Genomic DNA, 24,189 nt, shown 5'->3' with positions numbered 1-24,189 from the left:
GAATATTAATATTAGCTTTTGATTTCTAGTTTATGAGTATAGTTTGGGGTTTTTTGACGAAAGTTAGGGCTACAAGTAGGAATTTGCTCTCTGGTGGTAAAAGGTGATGAGCCCAGTTACATTTTAATTTTTTGGGTTAGCAATGTTACACTTTGATCAGATCTAAACTAGTCATCCACAATGACAGACAGTAACAACAGCAGCCAGTCTGTGATCTGGAGTAACCTGGGAAAAGCCTTATCACATCTGTCGCTGCAGATTGTTCAAACTTTCAATTTACATACTGTACCTGCCCCATACAGGTTCATTAGAATGTACATATACAGTTCAAAAAATTATCCAATTATTGTTCTGTTGTTTTTCTCACAAGTGTTTTTCTCTGTGTGCCATCTAGCAACGTTAGCTCTTTGACCTTCAAAGTGTTTCAGCGATAACTCTATTCTTAAGCTTTTTCTTTTATCTCTATCCAAGGTCATTCTCCCCACTGTGAGGTGAGGTGAGTAGATAAAAGAGAAAATCCCAGGCCCTCCCAGGGAGTTTGGTCTAGGTCAATGCTTCCCACTCCTTCTAAATGCAGGACTTTGTTGCTAAAACAAAAAAAGAAAACAACCCTAGAAAAAAGAAAGTGCTGAAAGAGCTGTCCAAAGTTTCCTCTGTCACTGATGACTGTTGACAAGCTGTTTGTGAGAGTGGCTCACGGGTGTTCTGCTCCTCTGCTCTGTGCTGCAGGATGTTGGCGGCGATGCGGAGGTGTCGTGTCCTGAGCTGATACAAGCCCAGAAGCCTGGTGTCCAGCACAGCTTTGTCCAGGAACTGTTCCAGGCCCAGTACAAGTGAGTCTGCACGAACGACAATCATTGGGAAAATCAGCAACAATTTTAGGCTTTAGCAGGTTTTTCTTGGTTCGTGTTTGGATATCATGTGTGTTTTAGACTAAACATACCTGCCTACCAGGGTTGGGGTCAGTTACATTTTTCAGTTACAATTACGCTTTAAATTACCCATGTTCAATTACAATTCAATTTCGGTTACAGTTGCCACAGTTTTTTCCAATTACAATTAAATTACAATAATGTTCTGTCCTCAGAAAGTCAATTACAATTACGCTCTCAATTACTTCAATTCAATTACAATTAATCACAATTACTAAGCCTGAAATAAAAACCTAATCAAAGTTAGCCTTCCTCTTGTGTTAGCATCTGTTAGCATCTCTTATAATAATGGGTTCTAAATCAGCTGTAAAATACGCTATAAACAAATATCTATCGTCTAATTTCTTTCCTATCTGTTTATTACCTCATTAGGTTTCCTAATCAATGAAAATATTGTTTTTTTTAATGGTAAAACGTGGGAAAGCTTCATATGAGACATATTTAACAATTGTTAACTACACATGTGTACAACTGTACGTAGAACTGTAACGTTTCCCAGTTTTGCGTTAAATTATAATTGACAATTTTTATAGATTTTTCATGTCAATTACAATTACAAAGTCATTTATCTGAACTCAATTATAATTTAATTAAGATTAAGACGGTAACCTATTATTGAAATTACAATTCTAATTACACCATAATTGTAATTAATTATCAATTACGCGATTACATTTATAATTGACCCCAACACTGCTGCCTCCTATAAAATGTAATGACTGATGTTATGGACACACACTCACACACACACACACACACACGCAGACACAACCTTATAATTACTAAGCTGACAGGAGCTGCACTTTTGAAAAGGCCTGATGATAAAGTGCACACTTCCATGCCCTTCATTCCTCTGTGGGAAAACAAAGGTCCCTTCAGAAAAGCTACTCATTTAGAGGCTGACCTTTGTGCTGAAATAATTACGATAGTTAACTGTTCCCATTGTCGAGCACTTTTCTTTTCACTCTCACAATCTTCTTCCTGATGATGGTCCTTGTTGTTGTTGTTTTTTTGCCTTTACACGCAGCAGGACGACTTTCAGTCATCAGTCCTACAAAAATCAAATGGGCATTTCATTTTCCATGTTTTGACTACATCCGTCTGAGGCACCAAGCTGAGAATGGAGTCTTTATGGCATTCGCTAAGTGGGATCAAAAGCATTTTAAACATACACAACTGCTCATTTAACATGTATGTTTAAAATGCTTAAAAGTGTGTTCAAACTTTGCTGTCAAGTCCTCCTCACTCTTAGAAGAGAACATGTCTTGATTAGCCCAGCTCTTACAATGGAAGTGCAAAGATCACTACCTTTATTTACATTATCTTATTAACAAAATCACTAACTTACTTTAAGAACAGCTGCCGTTATCTATTCAACCACCACTTTTATACTGGATAGGAAGTTATAGCCATAATTATATTTCCAGCTGTGCCTTCAGGAATAGAGTCATTTGTCGTACCAATCACTCCGATTTTAATCACACCTCAACATGACCACCACCTCCACCCTCTGGAGCTAATGGACCACATACACATATATGCACCAAGGTTGGGTGGGGGCCGGACCCCTCTGTTGAAGGCTGTGCTGCCGTGTAGAGCAGAAAAACATCAGGGTGGTGCAGTCGGGCATGGTGGGTCTCTGGGGGGTGCTCTCTTTGTGTGGTGTCAGCCTGGCGGGGCGTGGGGGTGCTTCTTCTCTTCGGGTGTGGCTTGGTGCTTGTCCCGTCTCCAGGTTTCCTTGGGGTGGTCTCCGCGGTGGCCTGCCGCGCCGGTGTGAGTTATGGGCACTAGGGGGGTGCTGGCGTCTGTGCCGTGGTTGGAGTGGTGTTGCATGGCGTTTCGGGATCATGCTGTTTGCTGGGGGGTGGCGCTCGCTGTTCCGGTGGTTGAGGTCGCTGTCGGCCGCCTGGTGGGTCTGTCCTGCTATCTGTGAGCCGGTGGGTGGGTCTGGGGTGCCCTTGGCTGGGGGCTGCTGTACTGCTGCTCCAGATGTGTGCCATCGGTGTGCTTCTTTTCGTGTCAAAGTATTTGGCGCCGTTTTCTATTTATGGTCTGCAGAAAGATTCCTGTTAGTGAAGATTACTCATAGGTTTGATGAGAGATGTTACACAGCATCCACCTGTGAACACACCAACACAGAATATCTGATTTTCAAGCATGTTGCACAACTAAATATGTATTAATGTGATTAGGTTGGGCTTAGATGTACCATTAGATCCCAGATTTCAATAAAAGATGGTCATTGTTCTCACCGTTTAATATTACTGTGAGTCTATAATGAATTAAGAGGGTTTTATAATTATAGGCTTTGTTTTTCATATTCACTCCCTACTTTTCCTACGATGGGGACTGCAGTGAAACTCTGTTTGTTTAGGGCAACCAAGCGTTTCAGATTACAGACATGGTGCAGTTTTTGGAGCAGTGGGAGACACATCTGATCTCGTCTCCAAATAAGTGCCAGTGCTTTTGTGTTGATTAGATTTTCTTATTTTTCCATGCTTTGTGGAATAAGAGTAACCATGTACAGACTTGTTGTTTTTTCCCCAATAAAACGTTCACTTTTTTATCTTTTCTTTGCACATTAGGATTTAATTTCCATTTCAGAGCATTTTAGTCGGTTTTAAAGACGGTTTAACGACAAGAAGAGCACAGCTTGCTAGCAATTGATTCCTTTTGACCTTTTTCCTTTTAATTACTTTGGAAATCAAATGAATTAGCTCAAGTTTTCCCACTGATGAGTTCATCTGGATTGTTTAAAGCTGTAGCAGCGTGTCAGTGCAGAGTCCCTTCAGCATGGCTGCATCTCAGACAGCTCACAGAGGTGATGCATACCTCTCATCCTCTGCACGCTTCCTCCATTAGACTAGCACAGAAATATCACCTCATTCTTTGCTTCTTTTTTTTTTCTTTTAAGTGTTTTTAAGCAATGCCTGGGCCAGATTTATGTTTTAGTAGAGCCTGAGAGCCTTTGCATGCATGGGGTGCCATCGCTCTCACTGTGTTCTTGGTGAGAATAAGACATTTGTAGGGCAGCCATTCAACTCTGCCAACAGGGAGAGATCCACTCAGAGCCAATGTCAGCTGGACTTGCTTCAGTAGAGCTTTATTCCATCCTCCATCTCCTCTCTCACTCTGTCCGTCAGGTGTCTGCTTATGAGGGCAATGTGCGTGAAGGCGTCGTTAACGCCTTACTTCTCCAGAGGACGAGTGTGTGAAGGCTGTGAAGTTTCATTTGTGGGGCCCATACATGAAGATCTGTGATAACCACATTCATTTTTTTATTATCTGAATAATATCCACTGTTATCCAGGAAGTTTTATTACCATATGGTAAATCATTGTTTTATTCAGAAATAAAATGGGTTAAAAAGGTTGGAAAAGTGGTGAAATAGGATTTTAATGGTTAAAAGTTGCAAAATTAGAGTGGCCAAAAGTAGACAGAAAAGTTGTTAAAAAGGGTTTAAAGTGTCAATATTGGAACAGTTAGTTTAAACTGGTAAATAATGGGCATGACATATTGTGAAAGTGGTTAAATTGGCAAAAACAAGCTTGAAATACGGTGAAAAGAGGTTAAAAGTGGACAATAATGGATCAACATATACAACATTAGGTTGGAAAAGTGGTGGAAACAGTTTATAATATACAGTAAATTGCTGAAAATGTCTTCAAAGTGGAAAAAATGTGCAAAAAAGGCATTGAAATTTGATGGAGAAATGGCAGGAATGGGAGTAACGTACCAAAATACATTAAAAGGAGCAAAAAATATGACAAGAAAACATCATGAAAATAGGTTATAATATGGCAAGTTTTGGTGTAGTTGCAGAAAAATGAGTAAAATAAGTAAAAATGGGTTCAAATTGTTAATAAAACATTATTAGTTTCTTGAAGGCATCTGGCGACCCCAAATGGGGTCTTGACCCCAAGGTTCAGAACCCCTGCTCTAGGACTCCAAATCCCCCAATGCTATGTGAAACTTTTCCAAAGTTCATGTCACATGACCATTTGACAAAAAACCTGCTGTTGTTGGTAGAAACAAAAACAAACTTTCATTTTGCAATTTCTACCTTTGACATTTGTTTGAAGGCAAATAGTAGAGCCTAAAGAAGTTATTTGAATAAATCCACAGGTCAACACCGCACTGATTTCCAGAAATCTCTACTTTAACGTTTTTGTGTGTTCCGACACTGTGCTAAACGATTTAAAACCTCTTTTCTATTTGTGAAATTGAAATGGATTCATAAAAAGAAGCAGAAATTATTCCTTTTTATTGCATCCAAAGATGATTATTATGGACTGATCCTGGATTTTTTTTTGTGTGCGGATCATTTAGCAGCCTCATACGAGCCAGGGAAGAGTGATGCAACAAGACAGAAACCCTCTCTGCTGGTTTAGTGAATGTTGCACCAACTAGTTCTATCTCCACCCGTGCATTTGAGTTACATCACTCACCCGTTCTCCTGATTGAAAGTCTGAGTGTTTTTTTGGTTTTTTTGTTTTTTTGTGGCGGTGTTGGCTTGTGTAACTACATCAAGCATCTCCTTTTCTGTCAGACATAATCAAGAGGACTTTGGGATTAATCTGCAAGACTGTGTCGAATCAGCACAGCTCCTGTGACTTTATTCTTCTCTCTCTCTCTCCTCAGATCTTCACTCACATGCCCGCACTGCCTGAAACAGAGCAACACATTTGATCCTTTCCTCTGCATCTCACTACCCATTCCTCTGCGTCAGACAAGGTGAGCTCCACTGATGGGTTTTTTTTTCTTTATACAGGGGTGTCCATAGTCATCTTAAAGATGTAAATACTTGTTTTAATCAACAATAAAATGAGTGAAAAGTGACCGAAGTGGTGGTTTAATGGGGCTTTAAAAAACACAGGAATTGGTTAAATGTTGCAAATTAGAGTGGCCAAAAAGAGACAGAAAAAGTTGTAAAAAGGGTTCAAAGTGTCAATATTGGAACAATTGGTATGAACAATTAGTTTAAACTGGTTCATTTTGACAAAAATGAGCATAATAAAGAGGTTAAAAATTACAATAATGGGTGGGAAAATTGGTGGAAAGGGTTTAAAATTGCCAAAAATGAGTTGAAAGTTGGAAAGTGTGCAGAAAAGGCATTGGAATTAGAAGTGGCAGAAATGGGAGTCATGTAGCAAAAATATGTTAAAAATATGGCAAGAAAAAGTGATGGAAAAATTTGGTGCAATTGTCGAAAAATTGTGAAAATAAACAAAGACGTGCTCAAATTGTAATTTAATAAAATATTCTTAGTTTCTTAAAGGCATCTGACGACCCCCTCCCAGTGTGACCCCAAGGTTGAGAACCCTTGCTCTACAGAACTCCAAATCCCACAAGCTCATGTCACATGACCATTTGACAACAAACTCACTGTTGTTAGGAGAGAGACAAAAATAAACTTTCAAGTGGTAATTTCTACCTTAGACATGTGTAATCTGTAGAATAAATCCCTACTTTTGGATGATATTCAGGTGCATTTTTTAAAAAAGTGACTTGTGGAGGTTAAATGGCTTTAAAAAAAAATAAAGTTTCATCTGATGTCAGCATTAATACGGCGACACATACGTAAACAAACTGCTTATGTAGAATAAGGTACTGAACAGTGACAGAGTGCTTTATTTTGCTATTATTATGCATAATGCATTATAGAATTTAATTTCCATTACTTTATTTACTCTTTTAGTTCAAAGTTTCTCCCTTTTGGCCTTTGTCGATGGATGTATGGATTCATATACATTTCATTTGTGTTAGTTACTGTATATCATTTGAAGATATTTCTGAGTGGACCGATGTATGTCTGTAAACGGCTGGTTCATCTACAGAAGGTTATTTTTTTATCTTCCCAGTTTGAAGCGTTGAGCTTGTTCACACCCAGATCAAGTCTGTAAGACATGAACACATACTGTTTGTCACCAAACCAACATTTGTTGGCTGACAATCCAAATGCTGGGCTCTGTCCCATGGCAAGTTGGTGCTCTTTACACTTTGGATTATATTTGTTTTCACTGGTTCAAACTGAGCCATACAAAAAAAAAAAACGGATATTTCTCTTTTTTTTTTAACACTTCTACGTATCTGTAAATTATGCATTTATTTGTCTCACATTGACACAAAACACGTGGACAGAAGAAGTCAATGTCAATAAATAGTTGTTCCCACTCAACGTTCTTGAAGCCAAAAGACAGCGCTTGGGGGCGCTGTCATCTTGCAAAATTTGACGTCATTTGGAGCCAGAGTCTGCTCAATAGGGTACGGTGGGAGGAGCCCCGGTAACACACCCTGCCCATTTAGCTTAATGCTCAATCATCGGCTGTCAATCATCTTCATATATGACGTCAAATCCCGTTTTTCAATTTCAAATAACTTATGTAAAACAAACTTCACAGAAAAATGAACACTTGAACACAATGTATGGTGATAATAACTAATGATCACAGCATAATTTAGCTTTGGAAAAAAAATGATGTGATGAGTATTTTAACTTTACAATTTGACCCAAATCCCACCCGTTTTCATTGAGGAGGCGGGGTTTATGACCTATACTGCAGCCAGTCAGCAGGGGGAGCTCTAAAAATATAAGCTTCACTTCTATCTTTTTTACAGTCTATGGTCAGTATCTAATGCATGTCATCCCTTCTTTCTTCCATTTCCTGTTTAATATGTTTTTTAAAAAAACATCGCAACTGCTCAACATATCCTATTCAAACCTTTAACCTTGGCCGTTTTTGGTTTTATACCAAAGAATGGAACAGAATCATGACTAGATGGAAGGAGAGTCTGGCAATGTGATTTAAACAGTAAACACACCCTAGTTATTGGAAAGAAAGTATTTCCCTTTGAGGGACTTTTATTACAAGTTTGTTCCAGAATGACAGCAAATTTGACCTTAAAGCCAATTTATGGACTGAGATTTGTACCACTGGAAACTGAATTTGAATAGTTGGTATTTTTAAGTAACAACTTTAAACTTTAAACTGAATTAGTAGCTTGAAATTGTATGTTTTCCTGTTGAAAAAAAAAAAAAAATCATCTTAGCACATTCCAAAAAATCAATTCATTTCTGCTTCTCAAATTCAGATTCACTGCAAAAATTCAATTTCACTACACGGAGAATAAGAGCGATAAGACAACATATACAGTATATAAATATATATAGTTTAATATTTGGCTAAAACCAAAATCTTTTATTGGTTTTGCTAAACTACACCCCACTGCACAACCTCTGAAAATATGTCCTTAATTTGCTGTGTCATGTTATGTTTATTTTAGACATGAACAATTTCAATTCCAAAAGGAAAAAGAAAATGAATGAAAAATGAAACGATTCAGGAAGCAACAAAGACATTTTTCTGCCTGAAAAAGAGCAGGAAGAAGTTTACACTTATTTATTTATATTTATTTATTTCAATCCAATGATTCAGCAAATAAAATGACCAAAACCCACGTTTTAGTGTGTGTCAGAGATGGAGTCAAATACATTTTTCAGTTACAATTATGTTTTCAATTACCCATGTTCAATTACGATTAGAGTGACCAGCATTTTATCCAATTACAATTAAATTAAAATTATTTTTTTTATCCTCAAAGTCAACTACAATTACGTTCTCAATTATTAAAGTTCAATTAAAATGAATCACAATTACTGAGCCTGAAATAAATAACCTAATAAAAGTTAACCTTCTTCTTGTGTTAGCTTTCTGTTAGCATCTCTTATAATAACGGGTCCTAAATCAGCTGTAAAATACACTAAAAACAAATATCTATCATCTGATTTCTTATCTATTGGTTACCTTGTTAGGCTCCCTAATCAATGAAAATATTGGTTTTAATATTTATGGTGTGGGCGTCTGAAATCTAAGGGTATACTGACACAAAAAAGTCTCAATGTTTTTAAATGGTAAAATGTGGGACACATTTAACCCTACGGGGACACATTTAACCCTAACCCTAATCATCAATTACGAGATTACAATTATAATTGACCCCAACCTCGGTCAAAATCAATATTTCATCAAGAAGATGGGCTTATAGCCAAAGTAAATCTGAGAGTACACTCTAGTAGAAAGGATGTGAACTCTAAAACTCCCGCAGGCGCCTGCAGAGTTCATGTATCTCCCTCATGTGCTGTTATTCAAAGAAGCCATTATGTCCCAGCATCCTGCTCATGTCAGCATCCACTGCACTAGAGGTCACAGCAGCGTACGCAAAGTTTTAAAAAATGCAATAGGGATTCCATTATTTCACACACACATAAAACTAAGTCCTAATGATCTATTATTAATGTTAAATGTATTGATTAATTTATGAAGGTCTTCTTTTGTCTCCCCGTGGTCGTAGATGAAGCTGCTTCAGCTACGACCGACGCAGAAATTAAAATAAAGTCTTTGTTTATGTGTGATGGTGTGCTTACTATGTGTGTGTGTGTGTGTGTGTGTGTGTGTGGCAGGTTGTTGTGTGTGATTCTGGTGTTCAGCACCAAAGGACAAAGATACCTGAGGGTCGGGCTGGCTGTGCCGCTCTTTGGCTCCGTGGCCTGTCTGAGGAGAATGGTGGCTGATGAGGGGAAACTTTCTCCAGACCAGGTAAAGTAAATCCAGCAACATTCTTTTTGAATAATATGTTAAGGTTTCATTTATTCAGACAACTGTTACTTAGGAAATCCACTTTGTTCTCCTGACATGTTTCGACTGTCAACTGGCAGTTTTTTCGTCAGAGGCGTCTGCTGATCGCTTTGTTGTTTACTTTGAAGTTTCCTTGTCTTCCGCCGAGTTAATCCAGCAAGAATATTTTTGTCTTCTTTCTGAAAATTATGTTAAGATTTCATTTATTCAGACAACTGTTACTTAGGAAATCCACTTTGATCTCCTGACATGTTTTGACTGTCAACTGCCAGTCTTCGTCAGAGGCGTCTGCTGATTGCTTTGATGTTTCCTTTGAAGTTTCCCTGACTTCCGCCCAGTAAATACAGCAATATTAATTTTGTCTTCTTTTTGAATAATATTTTAAGGTTTCATTTATTCAGACAACTGTTACTTAGGAAATCCAATTTGATCTCCTGACATGTTTCGACTGTCAACTGCCAGTCTTCGTCAGAGGCGTCTGCTGATCGCTTTGATTTTTCCTTTGAAGTTTCCTTGACTTCCGTGTCGTAAATCCAGCAAGATTATTTTTGAATAGTATGTTAAGGTTTTAATTATTTAGACAACTATTACTTATTAAATCTACTTAGATCTCTTGACATGTTTTGACTGTCAACTGCCGGTCTTTGTCATAGGCTTCTGCTGATCACTTTGATGTTTCCTTTGAAATTTCCTTGACTTCCGCGTCGTAAATCCAGGAAGATTCTTTTTGTCTTTTTTTTTTAAATAATATGTTAAAGTTAAACTTATTCAGACACCTGTTACACATGTGTCAAACTCAAGGCCCGGGGGCCAAATCCGGCCCTTTTGAGCACACAATTATGCCCACGCGAGAAAGTAAAAATGGCAGAGAAAACATGAATCATTGTGTAAATGAAACTCAACAGTGCTTATATCGCATGATTGGAGTCATTTTTAATGTTAAACTGTAGACAAAAACTCAAAATTCTTATAAACAATTTAAATTTTTCTCAAATGTTGACATAACATTTTCCTTAATTAAACAGAAATTGGCCACAAATCTAGGAAATTTAAAGTGAAGACTATGTTGGGACTGATTGGGACATAATGCTTGGATATTGTCAGTTTCTTACATATTCAGTGTTTCATGTATATGAAAAAGTGCAAACTATAGAGCACATAATGTTGAAAGTTAGGAAATCTACTTTGATCTCCTAACACGTTTTGACAGTCAACAAGGAAACATCAAAGCAATCAGCAGACACCTCTGACGAAGACTGGCAGTAAAGTAAAGCTGATTAAAAACACGACTTCTGATTCGTGAACTACGTGACGCAAACGCACGGCTTCGTGTGGCCGGCACATGACTCAGATTAAAGTGGCCAAAATTCACTTTTACAGCTTTAGAGGATTTCTTTTTTTTTATAGGACTAGCTGCTGATGTCAGGGTTAGGGTCAATTATAATTGTAATCATGTAATTGCCAATTAAATACAATTATGGTGTAATTGAAAAAATATGTGTTGCCAAAAATATTGATACCAATATTTTAATTGATTGGGAAGCCGAACAAGGTGATAAAGAGATGAGAAACAAATCATAAGAGATGCTAACAGAAAGCTAACACAGGTTTTATGGGGTTATTTAAAGGCTCAGTAATTATCATCAGTTGTAATTTAACTTTAGTTAATTGAGAACATAATTGTAATTGACTTTCAGGGGGAAAATAATAATTGTAATTTCAATTGTAATTGGAAAAAATGTTGGACACTGTAATCGTAATTGAGTTGTAATTGAACATGGATAATTAAAGACGTAATTGTAATTTTAAAATGTAATTGACCCCAACCCTGGCTGTATTTCCTCCATGTGGAGTCAAATGTTACTTTTACAGCTTTAGAGGATTTTATTTTATTTTATTTTATTTTTTTAGCAGGACTAGCAGCTGATGCTAACTCCGGTTGTGTTTGTGTGTCTGTTGATGTGCAGGTGATCCTTACAGAAGTTTATCCGACGGGCTTCCACCGCTCTTTCTTCGACGAAGACGATCTCACGAGCATCGCTGAGAACGACGTCATCTACGCCTTCCAGGCCGCACCGCTGTACATCAGAGGAGGCTCTGCACGCATCTCAGGTGAGTCAGAAAAACACAAAACAAACCGTAATGTTTTTTGTGATAAATCCTATTTTTAGTCGCAGCAGTGTGTTGCACCACATGAGTATGATATTCTCCCACTTGACTAGAGATGTAAACGTACATAAATCTGAAAGCAGAAACAAACTTATTTTTGTTAATTTCCTTAGTCTAATGACAGCCTGAGGGAAAGCACCATTCTGCAGAAGTCCTTTTGGGAGCACATTAAAGAGCGATATAGGAGACGTAGCTCATTACAACCCCCACCCTTCTGTAGAGTTCAGATTTCTCTTCATTTCTTCTATTCCTGAGACGCTAATACAAAGTGTGCAGTGTTGTATTCTCTCTCATAGTCCCACCTTTGTGTCAACGCTGATGTGAACCCTTAGTGTTTTTCAGGGTTGGGGTCAATTATAATTGCAATTGCGTAATTGATGATTACAATTATGGTGTAGTTAGAATTGTAATTTTAAAAACTGTTGCTATCATAATTATAGATTTTTGACTTTTTTGTGATTGAAATTGCTATGAAAATTCTAAAAAAAAATTGTAAATTATAATTTAACGCAATGTACAGTTCTACACACATTTGTAGTTAACAATTATTCAAATATGGTTCATATCAAGCTTTGCCACATTTTACATTAAAAAAAAAAAAAAAAAGATTTAAATCAAGGGGTATAGTGACACAAAAAAGGCTCAGACGCCCACACCAAAAATATTAAAATTTACATGCTCATAGATTACGAATAGATAGGAAATTAATTAGATATTTTACAGCTAATTTAGGATCCGTTATCATAAGAAATGCTAACAGAAAGCTAACACAAGAGGAAGTTTGGGTTTTATTAAGTTATTTATTTCAGGCTCAGGGATTGTGATTAAATGTAATTGAACTTCAGTAATTGAGAACGTAATTGTAATTTAATTTCTGAGGATAAAAAGTAATTGTAATTTAATAGTAATTGGGAAAAAAATGCTGGTGACTGTAATTGAACATTGGTAATTGAAAACGTAATTGTAACTGAAAACTTGTTGTTTTTTGTATGCACTGCACTCGCTCCTCCTCTTCCTCCTCCTCCTCTTCCTCCATCCATTACAGTGACTGGTCTGCATCTTTGCACACTTACATCCCCAGAGTTTTCTCCGGTTCATTCCGCTGCAGTTGATATGGATGCTCTGTATCATCCTACAACACGTTTTCCTGAGTGCTATAGAAATGAAGCTGTCACTCACAGCGATGTTGTGAGAACAAACACGAGATGGAATCGTCTTTTAATGACGGTGGCGGGATTTGTACTTGTTTGCTTCCAAACATAAACAAATTCCTGCACAGGCTGTGAAGTTAGAGGCGCCGCAAAAAGCTCAGAGCAGAAGGGACGGCTTGGATTTCTGTCTCTGCCTCGGATGCATCGGGTAACGGATCTTCAGGGTTTGCCGTGTGTAGATGCAAAAAGACAGGAAGTAAAGTGCATGGACTTCAGGTTATGTACACACAGAGGTGAAGTTGCTTTGTTATTGAACCAATCTATTTATCATTTAGGAACATATAGATTTCAAGAGGAGTCTCTGTGGTCATAATATACTTTTAGAGGTGAATGATTAGCTTTTTCATTGGTATTTAATTTGAAAATAGATATATAGATGGCTAGATTTGGGTTACTTTTTTTAGCAATTGTGTTGGGATGGGATGGATAGATTTATACCATCCTTGTTTGAATTGTTCTTGCTGAATGTTTTGATTGATAACTTTGAAAAACTATGAACAAAAATGATCTATCTATTATTGCAGGGTCCCCAACCACCGGGACGTGGACCGGTTCTGGTCTGTGGACCTTTTTTTTTTTGTTATTTTTTTATTTTTTTATTTTAACGCATTACATTTTATTTTTGTTTATGTTTTGGTCATTTTATATTTTGAAAAATTGTCATTTCTGCCTTTACGCTCATATTTCCTTTACTTGACTGCACTAAATTGTGGTTTGCAAACTTTTTGGGGCTCCAAGTATAGCTACACTGATGAACAAATATGTGCCATGTGTAATAAGTAGAAACCACAACCTGAACCCAAGAAAGTGATTAGAAATGGCACAACTAAGAACATATGGATTATGTTCAGTGTGCTTTCATAATGATAAAGAAATTGAAAAAATAATAATTTACTCAGTAAAGGTTTGGTGCAGAAATGTAATTAATTACTTATTTTAAAATGTACTTAAGTACAAGTAAAACTACTGAATTAGAAATACCCATAAAACAACTCAATTACCGTAACGTGAGTGCTTGTAATCCATTACTTTCACCTCTGCTTGTGAGGGTGTAGCTGTAGCTTTAATGCTTCAGTTTGGATGTGAGCTGTTTAATTATGGGCTCTCTCTCTCTATCATGGTCTGACTGTGTTTATCGAGGCTCAGCCTGAAAGTCTGCTGACAATAAACAATGGCTGTGAGTGCAGAGGGACGATGAGTTCACAGCAACAACAGGTACGCAGCAGTACAAGCTACACAGCAGGGGCGCAGATTGACACTTCATCCTCACAAGTCTTCACAAGTCCTCCTATAAACACTCGTGTGTGTGTGTGTGTGTGTGTGTTAGTGTGGGAATCATCTGTGTGGAGGATCAAGTTGTGTGAAAAAAGAAAAAGAAAAAAAAAAGGCGAATCTTCTAGAGATCTAGTGTTTTTGCTCTGCTATAAAAAGAATGTTGCTTGTTGAACTTTCCTTTTTTCCTCCTCTGCAGAACTCCATCTTTCAGGCTGGTCCATGCATTTCACAGAGATTTTTAAACGGAGATTTCTCTGCTCATGACTCTTCTTTTTTCCCTGCAGCCATCAGCGGTTACTGCTCTTACAAGGTTAAAACGCAAGATCAAGTTTTACATTTTGCATGATTAAACTGACATTGTGAAATAAAAAGTCGAGCTTACTCAAAATTAAACTCGGGGTCAGGGTCGGTGCAGTCAGAGGTTTTATGATAAAGCTGCTGGAGATGATCATTTATTATCAGATTAAATCACAGTATAGGCCTTATAGATCAAAACATCCACCAACAGTTGCTTGGAAAAAAAAAAAACCTGAAGGTTTGTTTTCATCTCCACCGTAAACTCTCTGTTTATGGTCATTGTTGGAAAAGTTGACTCGTTTGTACCTTTTATGGGTAAAAAGTAATGGGATCTGCTCTGTCCTGCAAACCATTAAAGGAATTATTGACCTTCTGTCTGATAAAACTGTGAAGTAAAAAGCTAGGGTTAAAAGTAAAATAGTAACTGTGGTTTGTTATAAGAACACACACACACACACACACACACACACACAATGAGCCCAACATGTACAGTAAGTGAAGAGTCACCACATTGTAAACGGTGTGAACTTAAAGCTACAGTCATGGACACATTTGTTGGTGACTTTCCATTAAAGAAAAACCCACAATTGTCAAAGGAAATTTTATAGATCAATAAATTGAAGATTATTTGCTCGAAAAAAAGATGTAAAAGATTGAAATTATAGCTTAAAAGTCTGGAGTTTGGATCTCCCCTGTAAATGCTGTTATTGACATTTTTGGAAAAGTTCCACGCATTGCATTGTGGGATAAGGAGTCCAGTAGACCCTAGGTTCCCAAAGTGGGGTACACAAATTGTCATAGGGGGTACATGAACAAAGAAACTAGAATATAAATGGACCAGCATTCAGGAGCCTCCATGCATTGCCACAAATTACACATTAGCCGATTTAAGACGGTAACAGAGAAAAAAACTCATCAAAAAAACGCTAATATGACAAAAGCTACTGTACGTACATTGCTTTACAGATTATGATTCTTTTTTAAATTATTACTGTATACATTATTCTTCAAAGGTAGGTTTAATATCACACATTTTTGGCGTCTCCAGAAACTTTTTTTTTTTCTTTCTAGAATTATCTTTTGATAATGTTTGTTATCGCTGGGATTGGTGCACAAAGAATTTTATTTGAACTTGCTTTTTTTTTTTTTTTTTTAAAGTGGGAGTATAGAATACAGTTATTTGAGATTGTTTTGTGTGTGGTGTCATTTTAAAAAGAATAATAATGAAAAACATTTTTAAAATACATTTTTAATCAGTATTTTTTTTTATCACTATTATAGACATTTCAGGGGACCTCATTTGAATTCCAGGTGACCCCACATAGGGTCACGACCCCAAGGTTGAAAACCCCTGTATACATTATTGTGTTTTTAAAGTGTGAAGGGCTACGGGACTATGAAAAGTTTTGGAACCACTGCAGTAGATGGATTGCAAAGAAGTGTGTTTACTTCATTCTCACTGTGTTTCCTTGTGTTTCTTCTCCAGACGAGGAGGACTGTGATTCACTTCACTCTGTTTTTATTTTATAGTTTGTTCCCGGTATTCCTCATAACATCATTTCACTGCGTGTGACTTTTTAATTTCAGTCAGATTCAGATCTTTCCGTGTAAGCCCTTGTTCTGCTGCGACTTTCAGTCCTTTAAAACATCCTAAAATGTGTTGAGAAGTCACTTTGCCAGAGTTTTCCGGGGCAAACACAAAAAGCCACAGTAAGAATGAAGTAAAAGCACTTATTTACGTCCATCTACGGGACTCCACATCCCACAATGCAATGCGCGAAACTTTTCCGACAATGTCAACAAACGTAGTGTTTACAGTGGAGAATAAAACACATTTTCAAGCAAATGATTTTCGATTTATTGATTTTATGAGGCCTACACTATAAATGTATCTGATTAAAAACATTCATCTCCAGCACCTGTTAAATACTTTGCTACTTTACAACCAAGACTGACCACTGATGCTGAATTATCCCCTGCAGCATCTCATAAAAACCATTCATTTCCACACCCCTCACCAGTGTAATGACTTTAAAACTGCAGTAATGTGTTCTGACCTCTTTGTTCTGGTTCAGACCTGAGCTGCAGCGTTCTGAACCAGCTGTAGATGTTTGATGAAGACCATTACAATTGTCCAGTCTGCTGGAGATAAAAGCATGGACTAGCTTCTCCTGATCTTCCAGAGCCATGAAACCTTTCATTCTAGAGATGTTCTTTAAGTCAGTGGTTCTCAAACTATTTTGGCTCAAGTACCCCATTTCTCTTATTTCTGAATCCAAGTACCCCCTTTGTCTGACTACAACATTTTGCTTAGAAAAGGATTTAAACATTTTTCAATTCAACTTTATTTGTATAGCGCAATTCACAACAAAGTCGTCTCAATGCGCTGATCAAAATATAAAATTTATAATAAGAAAGAAGAAACCCAACAAGATCCACACAAACAAGCATTTAGCGACAGTGGGAAGAAACAACTCCCTTTTAACAGGAAGAAATCTCCAGCAGAACCAGAGGTGGCAGCCATCTGCGTTGACTGGTTGGGGTTAGTGGACAGAAGAACCAACAGATCAGGATAGAGAGATAGAACATCAGAGTGTCTCAGACTAGTTGAGCCGTGAACCACAGATCAGGAACTGCCATCATCAGCTTCACGACACCTGAAACAGAGCTGAGAGAGAAGGGCGAGGAGAAGGCACTGACTGCAAAAAAAACATGAGTCAGCCTGCCTTGGCCTTGGGCCTCACTCCCAGTGGCCTAGTCAACACTTACTATGAAGATGACAAATCTCTTCCCGTTTATTGGTAAGCTAACAGCGACTCCAAGGTCTGTAAATGCGACCAGACGAGCCCATGTACAATCTAGTGCTTAGATTATGTTATGATTCAGTCATGATGGAATGAACGAGTGATGGCACACATTTTAAAGAATCTCATTTTGTAAATAAGTGGAAAGAAACAGTATTTCCTGCAATGGTTCCCAACTGTTTTTGGATCGTGACCCCAGTTTGACATCAAGAATTTCTGTTGACCCCAGATAATTTTTTGATCAAGTTTGAGGTCGGATAAAAGATTTTTACTACGTTTTAGTTGAACTAGATTATATATTTCACAAAGTGAAAGTATAGAAATACAGTTGTTTAGGATGGTATGAATTATTGTAAACAAAATGAAAAAAAAGATTAAAAAAAAAAATTTAAAAATCCTGTTTGAAAAACACTGATTTAGTGGCTACTGAATAGATTTATTTCTATAGTTTGTATCATTTCCGGTCATCTCATGCCTGGGGTGGAACCAAGACTGACACTTTATTTGTTCACTTTCCTCTCTCTCTCTCTCTCTGTCTCTCTCTCCTGTAGTGCCATCCCATACCCCTAGGGGTACACATACCGCAATTTGAGAAACACTGCTTTAGGTGGTAGAAGGCTAGATAGAAGGCTATATACATAAAAATGAATATGTAATTCATTTTTATGTGACTGCTGAATGTCAGGTCTGAGTCAATCAGAACGTAATGGTTCCAGACTTGGTCTTTAGCTTCTAAAGATGGAGACTCAGGTTACTCGCTGTCAGCAGTCCTTCTTTTCCTTAATACCAAAATAATCACCTCATTGGGACCATAGTCATGTTAACATGGTCAATCTGTACCTTCACATCTGTTAAATCTAACATGTCTGACAGATGTGGTCAGCTGTGGCGTCACACCATTCCAGGGGTCTCGTATCGTCGGCCTTTCTTTAAGCTGGTGGCTTTTTTTCCGAGCTGGCAGAAACCACAGAAGTGGGAGAGAAGTGGCACTGTCTGGCACCCCACCAGGACAGGATGTGGAGCAGAAGCTACATCACATAATATCTCCCGCTGAGAGCGCAGCCACTCATTGGTCCATCTGTTCTCCCCTCTGAATCACCGCTCCCCAAATAGAAAGCTGCTGTCTCGCCACTTTATACATCTCAATTCTCCTTCTCACTCCCCTCTAGAGGTGTTGCATTTAAAGATCACTTTTTTTCAGAACATCACATCAGCTCATCTGACTATGAAGAACATGTCGCAATAAAACAAACAACGAAAAAACTGTCAAGTTTCGATTTGTGAGGAAAAGAAATGGCTGCTTCTAACTTCACTTTGAAATCTGGCCTAAACGAAACCATTTCAGCTGCCAGCGAAATGATTTCAGCATGTCTGAGGTGTTTGGCGTTGGTTTAGGACAGAGGTAGGGAACTTTTTTAGTAGTATTTGAGGTTTATTTTCTCAAACTCGCCTGTTTTCCAGAGTTTCAGCCTCTGAAAAGTCACTTTCTTAGCAACTCTACACAAACAGGCTGATTTGTGGCCTACTTATGTATATTCATGAGTGGGCGTGTCTATAGATGGGACACTGACGTCCTCCTACGGTGACGTAGCGCCAGAGGATGGCCCACCCTCCTCCTACCCACTCCGTAGCCGAGCTCATGCTGCTTTATAAACACGAGACAGAGCGTGGGGGCGGGGCGTTCGCCGGTACATACATAGACTGTAGAAAATACACACTGCGCTAAGGACGCTGACATGCTCAACTTCGTGGGCGTGTTTGTTTACATGTCAATCATGGCAGAGAGCTTCCTGGAGGCGTGGCTTCTCCAACTCAGTGCCGCGTCAATTTTGTCATAAAAGTGAGAACGTGTCATCAAATTGTAGCGAGGTGTTTGGGCTCACCCTGCAGTAAGAAAGGAGCAAATCACCCTCTAACTAACAATTGAGGGAATCAATGAAAAATACACTTTGGGCATGTGTATGAAACCCATATAGCACTTTATGATGTTTACAGCACAGAAAAGTCCATTTAGCGTAACATGGGCCTTTTAATACAGGGAAGAACAATACGTTTGTGTTTTTTTTGTGTCATATATTGTTTTGTTTCACTTTTTGGTGGTTGTTTTGTGTAATTTCTTTCTCCTTTTTAGCTTTCTGTTGTTGTCCTTTTGAAGTCTTATAGCGTATTCTCCTCTCATTTTGTTTGTATTTTGATGTTTTGTGTGTTATGAGCCAATTTGTGTATTTTTGTTGTCATTTTGTGATTTTGGAGATATTTTTGTGTACTGTATTAGCTTTTCTCTCATTTGGTGTTTTTCTTTTTTATTTGTTGTTGTTGCCGTTGTTCGTTTGTTTAGTCATTTTGTGTTGTCTAGTGTATGTTTCTGTATTTTGTATGTGTTTTTATCTCTTTTTGTGCTTTTAAATTGTAAATAGACTTCAGGGGCCGCTCAAAATAAGTGCGAGGGCCGCATGTGGCCCCCGGGCTGCCAGTTGCCCATGTCTGATTTAGGATGTAACATGTAACATTTTATCACCAACACCCAAAACGTTCCTGAAACTACAGTACCTAGCTCTGTGGCAGCAGGTCTTTAAATAAACTGATTCTTCTCATTAGATGGTCTGTATGTGAGGACCTTTGCATATTCACACACTTTATATCGTTGGTGAAGATGTTTTATTTTGAGGCATTGCTTTCTCTCCTTCGTGTCCATTCCAGGTTACCACCACAGCCTGCCGTCGTCTCCATACTCCTCAGGTCCTGAAGGTCAGAGATTAGCTTCCACTGCGACGCTATCATCAGAGTTCCTCAATCAGGGTCACCCGCTCAAGATCCTTCTACTGGTGTGCAACGCTGCAGGAGGGGGCCAGCAGGCGGTTCGGTAAATAAACTTACTGTTTATTATTATTACAGTTTGCTGCTGAACTCAATACTTTGTGCAGCAATTGTTTTAAAGCATCTTAGGAATTAACGCCTTGACACGTATGGAGCGCCGATTGTAAAGTTGCACATGCTAAAATAAACAGCAACTTTTTGCAACATTTAGCAATGAACCTCGTTTAAAAAATGGTTGTGAATTTTTTTACGTTACTTTTTGACCAGATTTACGGCAATATTTGTGAAATTTGTGATACTTATTTTTCTTGTAAAAATATAAATCTTTATGTTAAATCTAAATGTTACATTTAAATATAAATGTTAAATCTAAATGCTAAATGTTCAATCTTAATGTTACTTTTAAATCTAAATGTTAAATCTAAATTTTAAATGGAAATCTTTAATGTTAAATCCAAATGCTCAATGTTAAATCTAAATGCTCAATGTTAAATCTTAATGTTACATTTGAATATGAATGTTAAATGTTAATCTTTAATGTTGAATGATAAATCTAAATGTTAAATATTGTTAAATCCAAATGCTCAATGTTAAATCTTTAACGTTAAATCTAAATGTTAAATGTCATATCTGAATTGAAATGCTGGAATGATTATGCACATAATGTTAAACTGTGCTATATTTATATTTAACATTTATATTTAACATTGACATTATATTTTACGAGAAAAATAAATATCACAAATTTCACAAATATAATTGTAAATCTGGTGAAAAAGTAATGTAAAAAATTCACACATTTTCGAACGTAGTTTGTTGCTAAAAGATGCAAAAAGTTGCTGTTTATTTTAGTATGCACAACTTCAACTACAATCAGCGCCCCATAGACACATCTAATCTGTCAAGCTTCTGCCTGGCGCGAAGAAGAAGTTGAACTTAAACAAGCCAATATTTGATTTCTTTTCCTGCTGTTTTTCCCCTTGGGTCAGCAACGTCTGTGTAACCTAAACTGCAGACTTTGCTCATTTTTGCAGCAGATGCTTTTCCCCCTGGATCAGCTGGATGTTGTCACCTGATATTAAACTCCTTTAGGAAGAAACGTTTCATTTTCTGTTTTAACCTCTGTTCCCTGCTTCAGTCTGAACTGTTAACTTTTGCGTTGGATATCCATATTTACATTATTATTAAAGATAGCGACAGAGAGGAGATCTAGCTATTCTTCTCCTTCCCCCACTTCTTAAAACTTCATTACATGTCATTTCACAAATGACCCACGCACTTTGGTCTCAAAACATTCTGAAACATGGTCAAATTTTAGTTTGATAGAATTGATATTTTTTGCAATATGGCCAATTTAGTGAGGGGTGTGTGTGTGAAATAAGCCAAAGTTGGGGTCCAAAATAAAAATGAAGTGGTGCTATAAAGAAAAATTGTTTTACATCCCAAGAAAGAGGCACTTTTATACTAAAATTAAAACACAGATCCATTTTTTTTCTTACATTTCCACATGCAGTTATGGGCAAGGTTGTAATCACATAATTGATGATTAATTACAATTTAGGTGTAGTTATAATTGTAATTGTAATTTTAAAAAATGTGTTGCTGTCATAATTGTAATTAAATTGTAACTGAGTTTAGATAATTGACTTTGTAATTGTAATTACCATGAAAATTCTATAAAAATTGTAATTAAATTATAATTTAGCACAAAACTGGGGAACCATGTTACAGTTCTACACATATCTAGTTAGTTATTATTTTTTACCATTTTTTACCATTTAAAAAGATGAATAAATAAATTGAAATCAAGGGTATAGTGACACAAAAAAGGCTCATATTTCCACACTAATAATATCAAAACCTATATTTTTATTGATTAGGAAGCCTAACAAATTAACCAATAGATAAGAAAGAAATTATATGATCGATATTTGTTTTTAGTGTATTTTACAGCTGATTTACGACCCGTTATCATAAGAGATGGTTAACTTTTATTAGAGTATTTATTTCAGACTCAGTAATTGTGATTAATTGTAATTGAACTTTTGTAATTGAGAGCGTAATTGTAACTGAAAAATGTAATTGACCCCAATCCTTGTTATGGGCCAATGAAAATGGTAAAAAATAAAAATAAATAAATAAAAAAGGTAAATAATACATTTATCTGACACACAGCATCAAGGTTGGCTGCTTGCCAGCATAACTGAGAATGTATGAGAGTTGTGCTTGAAATGTGACAGCTGAGGACTCTGACATCTGGCAAGTGATCCATCAAACAGCAACTCCCCCAGCAGAGTCCGCAGGGATCAATATGGGTTCGCTGGCCTGCCCAGCTGCGTGTGGGAAAGTCCAATCTCTTAGTTTCTCCTTCAAACGCCTCTCCGTCATTGCACAAATGCTCGCCTACCTCCGTGTCATCAGAAGTCAGCGGGAGCGTGGAGCTGTGCCAGGAAAGTGACATTGGAATCAAAAGCTGGTGTGGTTCAGGTTTTAATGCAGTGCAGCGTCGCAGGTGGGCTGTGAAAAAAAAAAAAAAAAAACACTGGTGTGAAAACTCACTTTTCGCTGTTTCATCTGATCTGTGAAAGCGCCTTCTGTGTGTGTGTAGATGTGTTGTTGTTTTTTGCACTCTTTAATGTTAGCGATTTCATTTAATGACAATTTTCGTGGCTACACCACGCTGTATAAATACCATCTGCCTGCTCTGTGGTAGATGATACATTTTACTGCATGACCCTAAACCAGAGGTTCCCTACCTTTTTTGGGTCGTGCAGGGTTTGTAGATATATTGAGTGTTCTATTTTTAAGATATAGAAAATTGCAATATTGCCTATAGTGATTAATGCTGTGTATATATATATATATATTTATTTTATAGCTTATTTTGTATCACAGTACGTGTTTTGTTTGCTGTTATTGCTACTTCTCAGACCAGCAGTAAAAGCACAGTTAGATGGATTTCTGAGTGCATCCTAAGTCAGATTTTCCCCTAAACAAGCCACACTGCAGCACTCACTCACACGTGCTGTCCCTTAGAGGAGAAAAAGGGAAAAGCGACACATATTGTTCAGCTCTTTGTTAATAAATGTGTCTGTGTGGCATTTTGCATAAGTAAATTAAACACTTTATTTTAATTCAAATTATCTAGATTTATATCGCGTATCGCCATTTTGAGATAAAAAATTGAGATATGAGTTTTGATCCATATTGCCCAGCCCTAGTCGTGACCCCATTTAGATATCAGAAATGTCCGGTGACCCCAGACACATTTTGTTTCTCCTAGAATACATTTTTGATCAAGTTTATTGAAGCCTATTAGAAATACAGATTAGCCACCTCAGATGTTTTATTTTAACTAAAGAAAGTTTATGATAAAGTCAATTGATATTTATTGTGTGTGATGTGTATTTGAAAAATAACAATCATTCAAAAAAGTTAAATCATGATTTTAATCAATATTTTTACCCAAGTTTTTTTTTTTTTTTTTTTTTTTTTACCAATTACTAGACATTTCAGGTGACCCCAGATGGGGTCCCGACCACAAGGTTGAAAAACACTGCTCTAAACACATACTTTACATACAAACTGTAGTAGGATAATGACTTCTATTAGTTCCATTCAGGCGTGTCTCATCCGTGGGGGATGCGACACCCGCACTTTTTCATTGTTGAAAACCTATTGGTTCAGTTAGATTGATTAATGGTGACGAGAAGGTAAACAAAGAGTTTACAGCGATGATTAAAGTTCAAGTAAAATGACAAAAAAAAAAATAACAGTGGCAAAACATGGTCCAAAAATGACAAAAACGTGGCAAGAAAAGGGTGAAAAGTGACTAAAATGGGCCAAAAGCAGTCATGAGTGGCAAGAAATGACAAAAAAAAAAAAAAATAGAAACGGGTGGTATGTAATGGCAAAAGGTAGCTTAAATGAGCAAAATGTGGCAAACATGGAACAAAAAGAGGCAAAATGTAGAAAAAAAAAGGAAACGAATGTTATTTTTTTTGGGCAAAAGGTAGCTCATTTGGATGAAAAGTGGCAAAAATAAATG

At 37.2% G+C, this 24,189-nt stretch overlaps 1 protein-coding gene across 3 annotated transcripts in view; it reads left to right on the top strand.

The window, feature by feature from the left end:
* The window catches only part of usp43b (ubiquitin specific peptidase 43b), an 87,785-nt gene that overhangs the window by 35,062 nt on the left and 28,534 nt on the right, over nt 1–24,189 (top strand). For all 3 annotated transcript variants that reach the window (XR_003674688.1, XM_028456027.1, XM_028456028.1), the window contains 5 exons: nt 730–833; nt 5,574–5,666; nt 9,394–9,529; nt 11,536–11,680; nt 20,025–20,187. Coding sequence is in view for 2 of the 3 variants with exons in the window: in XM_028456027.1 (XP_028311828.1) it covers nt 730–833; nt 5,574–5,666; nt 9,394–9,529; nt 11,536–11,680; nt 20,025–20,187 (641 nt within the window). In the remaining variant the exon portion in view is untranslated. The remainder of the gene's footprint in view (nt 1–729; nt 834–5,573; nt 5,667–9,393; nt 9,530–11,535; nt 11,681–20,024; nt 20,188–24,189) is intronic.

The sequence above is a fragment of the Gouania willdenowi genome, chromosome 8, assembly GCF_900634775.1.
Source record: "Gouania willdenowi chromosome 8, fGouWil2.1, whole genome shotgun sequence".
NCBI classification, from domain to species: Eukaryota; Metazoa; Chordata; class Actinopteri; order Blenniiformes; family Gobiesocidae; genus Gouania; species Gouania willdenowi.
The sequence above is the reverse complement of the archived record's forward strand: the minus strand, read 5'-3'. Positions and strand labels throughout refer to the sequence as shown.